Genomic DNA, 10,295 nt, shown 5'->3' with positions numbered 1-10,295 from the left:
TTCGGCATTAGTCGGGTATTCGAACCCCCCACCCCGGAAACATTTGGCCTCTCTTTAAATTGCCGCAAGATAGCGGGTGTCGCCTGTGCACAGAAACAGCAAATAAGTGAGTTTTTCCAGCAAACAACATAGAATGCTCACCCTCCCCCGAAAATTTATAACTTTATTTGAGTTGCGAATATGCGAGGGAAAACTGTACATTTTTTAAACTTTACATTTTGTGCCCACACTGAAACTTTGGTGTGTCTTCTTTTCAAATAGAACTTGAAGGAACAGACCGCCTCAAACTCGTTAAAATGATGGTACTGTGTGAAAGTGGATTTTTTTGTTTCTTTTTTGGGGTATTCAAGCGCATCCCTTAAGGGGTCACGAGTTACTGCTCTTACTGCCACGCGTCCTCTCCTCTTCCTCGTCGGAAGAGTCTCCGCCGTAGGGCACCAGCCCTGATGCGTCCGTCTCCACTTTGGGCTTCTTCTCGCACACATCTTCGACAAGACCTGTCGGAAAACATCGTAAAAGACGCACAGAAGAGGGAGGGAGAAAACGGAACAAAAACAAAAAGAAAACCATTGATGAGCCCCATTTTAGGTGGTTTACAGTCAGGTCGGTTCCCCCAGCCAACCGGGTCAGGTCAGGACATCCGTGGCGGGCAAGCGGGTCCGTGGACATGTGGAGAGATAGAGAGAGAAAGAAAGAGAACAAGGGAAAGACAAAAAGACATATAGAAGAAGACAATGTTAGCGGCTTCTGGGAGCAAAGAAAATCTCACAGGTCTTCACTCCTCCTCCATTTGCTCCACGGGGGGTGGAGAGGCCAAGTCATGCAACAGACCACATATTCATCACGTCGCAGGTTCTTCTGGGTGGCAAAGAGACGCAAATTCTCCAAACGGGAACGCTAGTAAACACGTCTTCCAGGTCATTTTACACCAGAAGCGGCTACTTGTGACCTTCTCAATGCTACAGACTGGGAACCAAACCACCAACATCAGACATTTCATCGCACTTTGAGAAAATATTTGGCTGCGTTGTCTTTGAGTAAATTTGTAAAACAATGTCTGGCCTGCAAGCTAAAACTAGTGCTGCTAAATGCTATCAATTTCTGTCAAAAAACAGCACGTCTGTGCCATTACTCTGAGAAATGGTTCGTCAAATGTTCATATTTTAATTAGCGTAACATTGTAGTTGCGGTTTCCCTCAGAGGGCCGTTATGATTGTGAAACAATAAACATCGCCTCATCATGTTTAGACTGGTTTGGAATTGTTTTTTCTACGATTGTTCATGTTCGGTAACACAAAAAAGCTTCCAATATCACAAAAGTTATTTATGACATGGCAATTTGAAATTTTAACAAAAATCCTGGAAGTTAACACACAGGATTTGCATTTGTGGGCCCGATCTGGCCCCCGGGCCTTGACTTGGACACCTGTGCGTTAAACTCTCTGTGTACCGTCTTTCTTTGTAACTATCTCGTGTTTCAATGTGGGCACCTGCGCCATTTACACAGCTGCGAGCTACGTATGTACCAAATGGTATTTCCTTTACAAATGTACTGGGTGAGGCTTATAACCAGGTGCGCTCTAGTAGGGCGGGAATTACGGTAGGTTTGAAACAATTTACTTGTTCAAATGTTAATCACCGGCAATCCGTTTCCCAACCAATTTACCTCGCCCAGCATCATCTTTTCTGACACCTCAAACATCGAAACTATACGAAAACTTGTCATCGCTCAGACTTCAATTAAACGACATGATTGTTTAGTTGTGTTGTGATCAGAAAAGGTCAAGCTTTTGCCACTCAGGAGGATGCGTGACGCCATTGTGGAAAGGTCTTCTGAGGGCTCTTCATCTCTCGGAATGTGGGAAAACAAACAGGTGCGTACCGGAAGATGCGGCGCTGTCGTGCGCACTCCGCGGGTCTTGGGTCGCCGTGTTGTTTGGTCGCTTGCGGGGGCCGGAAGTGAGAGAAGCGAAGGGAGGCGGTGGCGGGGGCATAAGGATCCTGAAAGGTCCAAAGTAGTCATTATCGTCAAAATGGAGATTCGGGAAGAATTAGTGGGGAGACCTCAGAAGGACAAACCTCTCTACTGTTTTGTCTTGGATGATAGGGGAAGGAAGTGTGGACTCTTGAGGAGGAGGAGGAGGAGCAGGAGTCTCCTGGGAGGAGGTGGGAGGCTAAACACAACCCCAAAATCTCTATGAAGACCTTTATTTAGTCCATCCAAGCATTTAACATTTTAAACTGTGCATCTATTCCAGGCTTACTGGGCACAATCTAGGCCACTGTGGATTGACTGTATATTTTATTGCACACTATTTTTTCTGACCCGTACATACCATAATTTACGGCCTACAAGCCGCGACTTTTTTCCACACACTGAACATTGCGGTTTATGCAGTGATGCAGCTAATTAGCGCATTTTTTCTCACGGCCACAGGGGGGCACTCGAGTGGAAAAGCTAAAAATGAGACCGGTGGAATGTATGTGCCGAGGAAGTGCCGTTTACCGGCCCTGTTAGTGCTGCGTTAGCACTGTGCTAGTGTGTTGCTCCTGTGTCTCAGTGATATTTACGGGTAAGTTGTAGTTTAACCGGCCCTGTTAGCGTTAGCTGTAGCGCGGTGCTTGTGTTATCACTAGCATTAGCGGCACGCTAGCGATAAACTCTTTCTGTGTACCGTCTTTCTTTGTAAATATCTCGTGTTTCAATGTGGGTTTCAACTTGGAGTATGTAAGTACCAAATGGGATTTCCTTTACAAATGTACTCCGTGAGGCTTGCAATCAGGTGCGCTCTGTAGGCCGGGAATTACGGTATGCACATTTTAGAACTCAAATGTAGTCCACGAGGGCCAGGTTTCCTCAACCCTACCTCAAGTTTAAAGACTGTGTTCAACCCTTATCCTAATGAAGTTTTTACATCTTTCATCATATCACAATGAGCGCAAGGGCAAACTCTACAGCTAACCTGTTCTTCCTCTGTGCCTTCATGGAACTGCTGAATTGAACTTCCTGCGTCCTGCTGAGCGTGTAAAGATCCTACAGGGTCTGCTGTGCCAGAGCGAACAACACCCTTGAACACAAAATACCCCACACATTTAGAATATTTACTGTATTATCATTTAACAACGTAAAATAAAACTGGCAGTATGAAAAACAAAACGGTATTGTGTAATCATACGTAAATGTGATTTCACAAATAATTTTATTTTTTTTTTTTTTATTATTGGTAGGTGTAAAGGTAAGTGAACTGAGCAAATATGATATACAATATGATACAAAGACAGATTAATTGTTTTTAAATAATAATCGTCGCACGTCAAAACTACGCTCAAAAGTCAGATTGCGTCAGCATTATACTCGGGTATACTTGAAAACATTTGCCTTCACCCAATTTATATCGCAACATGTTAAGAGAACTTAAGGACTGCCTCCACCTTTTTGAAGGTTTACAAAACAATCATTTGACAAATTAATAAATCGACATCATGCAGTATGATAGCTACGTCAAATGCGTTCGACTTTACAAGGTTTTTGCTGTGTTTGATGAATTATTATCCAAATGTTATGTCCTGTAACATCTACCCAACCAATCGTTCATTGATTGGGTAGATGAAAAGCAAATGTCAGCTATGCAGGGCAAGTGAGTAAATTAGAAAGTTTTCATAAGAAGAATTTCAAACATAAAAATAATCCACCAAAAAAAAAAAAAAAAAAAAAAATTACCTCCCCAAGATAGGGATTTGGTTTCCGTGGACACACCGGGTACTGAACCATTGCCTGAGAAGATGGAGGGGTTGTCGACATGTTAGAATGACTTGCGGGACCATTTGCATTACTCCAATAACCACCGGCTCCCGGGTACGCTGAATAGACTCCAGCATACCCATTGGCCGGGTAGTTATACCAGGATGACTGGCTAGCGTAATTGCTATCAGGAGGATATCCATGAGCTGCGTATGCTGAAAGGAAAGTATAGAACGCGGCATTAACGGCGTCGGTCAAATCAATCGGTAACAACCTGTAACCAACCTACAGTTGGACCATTCGCTAAAGACAGGGTAGTGTCGCGAGGAGAGTGAAACCTAAGTTTGAAACTTAATGTTTTCATCCCTGTTCAGTCAGAAAAGGCGGAAGGAAACTCACATTGGGTTGAGGTGGTGGCCGTGTATGACGACTTTAGGCGAGCGTGCTCGGCTCTCACCTGTGGGTGGAAATTAAAAAAAGCAGAATTAACAATAAAATGTCCAAAAGGGGATTTGATCAACAGTTGAAATGTATTGTCGGTAGGTGCAGAGCACTCGGAACCTATCTCTGGAGATCAGGTGGTTCACACTACCACTGTTACTCTTGGAGGTGGGTATCAGTGACAGCTATATTCCTTTGATAGCATCACCTTCTTAAACCTCCGTACAATTCGCATTCATTTTCAGAAAAGCGATCAACTTACAGTTTCTAACAAACTCTCTGTGAGCTGTTTGGCTGCCTCCAGTCCAGCTACGTTCGGGTGGCTGTAACAAATTCAATTGTTAGATGGGCCCAAAAGAAAAATATAACGTGAATGCTGTTACAAACAAACCATGTACCATAATTTCCGGCCTATAAGCCGCAACTTTTTTCCACACGCTTTCAACCCTGCGGTTTATGCGGTGATGCGGCTAATTTGTGCATTTTTTTTTTTTCCTAACAGCCGCAAGGGAGCACTCAAGCGGAAAAAGGTAAGTGCGAGACCGGTGGAATATATGTGCCGAGGAAGTGACTTTTACCGGTCCGGCCCTGTTCAGGCTATGCTAGCATGTTACTGCCGTGTATGAGTGATTTTTACCAGTGTTTTTTTTTTTTTTTAACTGGCCGTGTTAGCGCGGCGCTAGCGTCAGCGTTAAACTCTCTGTGTACCGCTTTTCTTTGTAAGAAATGTTGTGCTTCAATGTGGTTTTCAATGTGGGCACTTGCGGCTTTTACACAGCTACGTAAGTACCAAATGGTATTTCCTTTACAAATGTACTGGGTGAGGCTTGTAACCAGGTGCGGAATTACGCTACATACAGTATTAGCATGTAGTAGAGGAGGGAAGAGTTTCCCAACCGTTATTGAGAAAATGTACATTACCTGATATAGACATAAAGCGGTTCAAAAGACTCCCGCTTGGATGCTTGCTCAATGTAGCCGGAACCTTTTCCCCTGAGGAAGACCCGAGCCCCCGTTTCTGTCTGGATGTGACCCAAGTATGTTCCTCCGGGACCTTCGACCTTCTCATTTACATTGAATGATGGCACCGACTGTTCTAGGCCAACAAATATCTTTGTGTGGACAAAGTTCTGCGAAGAGAGAATTACATTTTTAGAAGCACGTTTTGGGTTGGTACTAGAAAACATGCGAAAAAAAAATGTCAGCAGATGCAGTAACCCATGGCTTTCATCTTTAGGCCAAGGATCTTCTCTCTGCTATTTCATTTGGGAGGTGGGTATCAGTGAAGGCAACATGGTCTTCACTTGCCTCACTTTCTTTACCTCCATACTTGAGAACTACATCTAGCTCGAGAGGTTTTTCCTACCCCTGGATGAGGAGCAGCTGGCCGATGCCCCTGACTCTGTGCCGCGTTGGTGTTGGGCGCTTGGGTGACAGGGCGAGGGGGCTGAGGGTACAGCGTGAGCGGGGGAATTATGGGCATCGGTTGACCTCCAGAAGCCACAGAGGCTCTCAACATATCCTCAGCGATGATCTCTTTTATTCTCGCGACAGCTTCTACGTTTGCAGAAAAGTTACGGGAAAGACATCAGTTGCCAGAGCGACTTTGTGATACTTTTTCTTATAAGGAATACATGTACCGTAGGAGGAAGACGTATGTGAACCATTTGGAATTTCTTTAATTTCTGCATAAATCAAACATAGTCTGATCTTTTCAAATCACAGGAATATACCATCTGCTTTAACAAAAACAATCACATTTTCAATTTACATTTTTACTAAAATTAATGTAAAAATTCAAAAGACGAGAAGAAAAAAGTAAGCCAGAAATCCCTTGAATTTAATAACAGTTTGAGCCTCTTCTGTCAGCAATAACCTCAACCAAACCATTCCTGTAGTTGCATACCTATTAGGATGAATCTTGGATCCATCCTCTTTACAAAACTCGCAGTTTCAGGAAGATTCCTGGGACGTCTGGTGTGAAAAGCTCTCCTGAGGTCATGCCACAGCATTTCAATAATGTTGAGGTTTAGCTCTTTATATATAACGTTTTATAAAACCCCAAAAAGTTACAAAACTGTCTAAAATTCTTGATGTTCATCAGTCAGCGATTAGACAAACGGTGTATAAATGGAAAACGTTAAGTCCTTCAGAGCGCTCATCCCGTAAAGACAACTAAAAGAGGACAGCGCAGAATGCTTAAAGAGGTAAAAAAGAACCCTAGAGTGTCAGCTCAAGACCTACAGAACTCCCCCGTTGACCAATCTAGCGTACGTAAAAAAAAACAGTAACGGGACTCGTGCGAGAAAGGGTTCACATACTTTTCCTGCCCATTGTAGGTTAAAAAGGGATCAGCAGCCACTTACTATTGACCTGCTCCTGGGTCTTTGCCTGGACATGCAAATACAAAGGTCTTTGTCTAAAAGGAGACAAATTAGACACGTCATGGACAACAGGGAAGTTCTGCACCCTCTGATCGTTGCACATAAAGAAACATTTACACACGCACACAAAAAAAAAAATTCTGCTTGGGTGGTGTTAGCCGAGACAGCTCAATTTTGCTTGCCCGTCAAATTTCTTGCATAGCGGCACTGCTGTGTTAATGAACAGGAACTCATATTAAAGAGAAACAACGGCGCGATTGCCAAATGCACAAAACACCTAGAAATGAAGCCAATTTCGTAGTATTTTCAAACGTTTTAACTTATCACTTATGTTCGCTTCATTACTGTCAAAAACAAGCACAGTGAACCCCGTTTATCGCGAGGGACACATTCCAGACCTACCCGCAATAGATACAAATCTCCAGCAGAGACCATATAGTAAGAATTCGTTATAGAGATTTACCCCCTCAATTTTCTACAAAGTATCACTCACACACTACCAACACACTTTAAAGAGATTTGAATAATGACATCAACAAGCCTGCTTATGAGTGCAGTCACTCACAATTGAAAAATGTACGGGTGTGGTCAGTCATGCCCGCAGATGTAAAGTTATGGGTGTGGTCCACCAGTCATGCCCGCGGATATAAAGGTGTGTGTTGTGTTTGTAATTATGAGTGTACCCCTTTAAGAGCGGAGGGGGGCGGTGACAGGTAAACTAGGAAGTAAAAGTAAGCTTAGCAGAGACCGTGTGCTTCTGTGTAAAAAAAGAGAAAAAAAAGACGACGTCAGGCTGTGGTTCACTGCGCTGGATCGGTTTTGATGTGCGCTAAGAGTTTGCGACAAGTGCGCAATTGCGGATCTTAAGAGAGAACATTGGTCAAGGCTACACAAAATAAACGAGGTCTTTCAATATCTATGTATTTATACCCGTGCGATTTTTCGTGCTCGACTGTGCAGATTTGAGAGTGCGATGGCGCGCGGGCAGGTAATCACAGTGACTGCGTTCAAATTTGACTCTTCTCCTGGTGTTCAATAAACATGCACCAGTAACTTCATTTGCCCTCATGCATTCCAGTAAGCATACGTACCTTTATTTCTAGAGCACTTTAAAAACACCTCAATTCCCTATCCATAATGAAGATGAAAACTGAATCAGGAAAACCAATTGACAAAATAATTGACTACCTCAAAATCTCAATTCTGATATTTTCCAAGCCACTTATCCTCACAACGGTCGCGGGAGTGCTGAAGCCTATTTTGTGCTGCACAAATCTATCTCACCCATCTTTGGGCGGGGCGCAATATACACTCTGGACGTACAATTTATTTGAGATTATTATTCATGGAAAAGTTGCGTTTTCTGATACATACCCTCCAGCTTTTTCCCTTTCAACGTCAGACATAAAATGTCCTCTAGTTGAGACAACTGCCCCACTACACAGTCGAATCTGAAATATAGTTAGCGAAAGATGTTACCACATTTTTTAACACATTCAACGTACATAACGGTGCACATACCTCCTCTTGGGTTTTGCCCTTAGTGAGAAGGTCTCTGCAATTGAGAGGCACATCATTGATGTCAACCTCTGTGACAACTAGTTCTTCTGCAGGAGGTGGCACTGGCACACACACGGGAGTCTGGATGAGATTTCAAAATAAAAACATTCATGACAGTACGGGGAAAAAAAAAAAAAAAAGACTTGCACGGGCTTTAAATAAACATGCACCAACCTTGGTCAACAATGGTGGCGGAGTCAAAAGTTTTCCTTTTGCCATCAACATGGCATTTATTTTGGCAGCCATGGCGGCAGCCATTTCAACCCCTCCCTGAGGTTCTGGCTTTTCTGCTCCAGTCATCACGCTTTCTTCTTGCCGTGTCAAAAGAAGCGAAGAGTTTGAAACAGACGTGTCGACAACCTCTGAAACACGATGTGGTACGTTCCCGCTGTCGCTCAGCTCAGATTGGGCCGGCTGATCCCATCGGCTGGTTAGACACCTGAAACAACAATAAATTATATATATAGTAAATGATAAAAGGATTACCAACCCACCAACAAACAAAAAAAAAAAAAAACACTCAGTTGTATCTATTGTGTTATCAGAGAAATCCTGCCAAAAACATGTAGAATATGAGAATACAGAATATGGTATTTTACATGATGGTAATTTTTTTTTTTTTTTACATGCGTATCTTAATTTAGCCCCCCCTCCCCTTTTTTTAATAACTGCCATCATGCAAACTTCCAACTCTGATTCTTATGGCACATCCTTGGTACAGTTTTGGCAGGACCTCTGTGGTAAAATGACTATGAGACACATATTTTTAAATACTACCGTCTAAACACGTCATTCCTATAAATTTATAGATCTGGCACTTCAGACTACTTACTGGGATATTTCATTGAGGAAGAAAATTGCCCGCATTTGGCAAAATGTTAGCTTTAAGATGCAACTTAATTGTATTTTTGACACATATTTTGAAAGTACAATATCCAAACATACTGCTTGGAATATTAATCACAATATTATAACAAATCATGATGCAAATCGGTGAAAATATATGCATACATATGTTGGACTTGTGGAGTGTTTTGTAATTTTGATTTTTTTTATTAATCTTTCTATTGAGTGTTTGAATGCTATCATCTGACTGCCTTATGCAAACTCTGACATTTAAGCATCATTTTATAAAGCTGGGGTCTTGGCGTTGTATATTTCAAGTTCCTCATGTGTAAATGGTCTATAGCACATTTATGTACATACTGCACAAATACAAAACCTTATTTGATGGGACATACTAAAAATATTATGGAAAGCCAGTGTTTATATCGTCTTACTTACTGTGTTTCACTACATTTATCATACTTTGGTCAATTATAATTATTCAATAAAATAAAATGCTGATATTATACTGTATTGACACTTAGAACCTGATATTCATTGTGGTTTATTTTTATCTCAACATTTACCTCGTTACATGCAGTGAATGGAATTAATTTATTAGAAAATCGTTATTGTATGTTATCTTTTAAGGCGTTTAGCAAGCTTTTCAACGAAATCAGTGTATTCTCGCTGTTTTATAAGGTGATAGTGTTATTATTATTACTGTTGTTGTTCAAATCTGGAAAAAAATGTCGGTGATATCACTGGAATTCTCTTTACAAAATGTGGTCTGGTGCTGGCTTCATGTAAATCAATCGTGGAACTTTTCAAACACATCAATAATACCACTTTTAAAAACTTGATAAAATTAGTCACATTTTCGGCAGTAACGCGTGGACACACAAGATTTCTCAAATGCTAACAAAAGCTAGCAGGCCACGAGCAATTAGCTTGTCGGGCCACTGCTACAAAGCATGACTTGATATAGTTTACACTCACGAAGATACAGAAGTTAAAAGAAACTCACGGCGTTTGCCGAGCCATTCCTGAAGACATAATAACAGCACGGGAACCTGCATGAGAGTTAAAAGTGTTCGGAACGCCTTTCGACGACCACCGCGGTAGCCATCGAGAGAAGTCCGCTCCGTTGCCGGCTACTTCCTGTGACGTATTTCCGCTGACGCCGTCCTCGCGAGTGGGAAAGCGGTTGGGGAATGAATGAAAAATGAATGAATTGAATAAATGAATGACTGAAGAAATAAATAAAAAACAAAAGCATAAAAATAAATAAATGTGGAATTTAAAACAAAGTGAGAGGTCAGCGGGGTTATTTGACCTCAACA

At 42.0% G+C, this 10,295-nt stretch overlaps 1 protein-coding gene and 1 non-coding gene across 2 annotated transcripts; both read right to left on the bottom strand.

The window, feature by feature from the left end:
* Positions 1 to 149: 149 nt before the first annotated feature.
* LOC133497713 (KH homology domain-containing protein 4-like) lies at positions 150 to 10,135 on the bottom strand. The gene is made up of 14 exons (XM_061813826.1): positions 9,980 to 10,135; positions 8,302 to 8,566; positions 8,089 to 8,208; positions 7,942 to 8,018; positions 6,550 to 6,602; positions 5,550 to 5,740; positions 5,105 to 5,313; positions 4,446 to 4,506; positions 4,142 to 4,199; positions 3,722 to 3,957; positions 2,964 to 3,068; positions 2,080 to 2,174; positions 1,883 to 2,001; positions 150 to 497 (listed from the first exon to the last, which is right to left on the bottom strand). Exons 1-14 carry the CDS (start codon positions 10,006 to 10,008, stop codon positions 367 to 369), a joined length of 1,749 nt encoding a protein of 582 aa, XP_061669810.1. The 5' UTR covers positions 10,009 to 10,135; the 3' UTR covers positions 150 to 366.
* LOC133498702 (small nucleolar RNA SNORA47) lies at positions 5,379 to 5,510 on the bottom strand. The gene has a single exon (XR_009794449.1). It is a non-coding gene; the product is annotated as a small nucleolar RNA SNORA47 (small nucleolar RNA).
* Positions 10,136 to 10,295: the final 160 nt, after the last annotated feature.

This window comes from Syngnathoides biaculeatus, chromosome 3 (genome assembly GCF_019802595.1).
Source record: "Syngnathoides biaculeatus isolate LvHL_M chromosome 3, ASM1980259v1, whole genome shotgun sequence".
NCBI lineage: Eukaryota > Metazoa > Chordata > Actinopteri > Syngnathiformes > Syngnathidae > Syngnathoides > Syngnathoides biaculeatus.
Note: the sequence above shows the minus strand (reverse complement) of the source record. Positions and strands in the feature narration are given on the sequence as shown.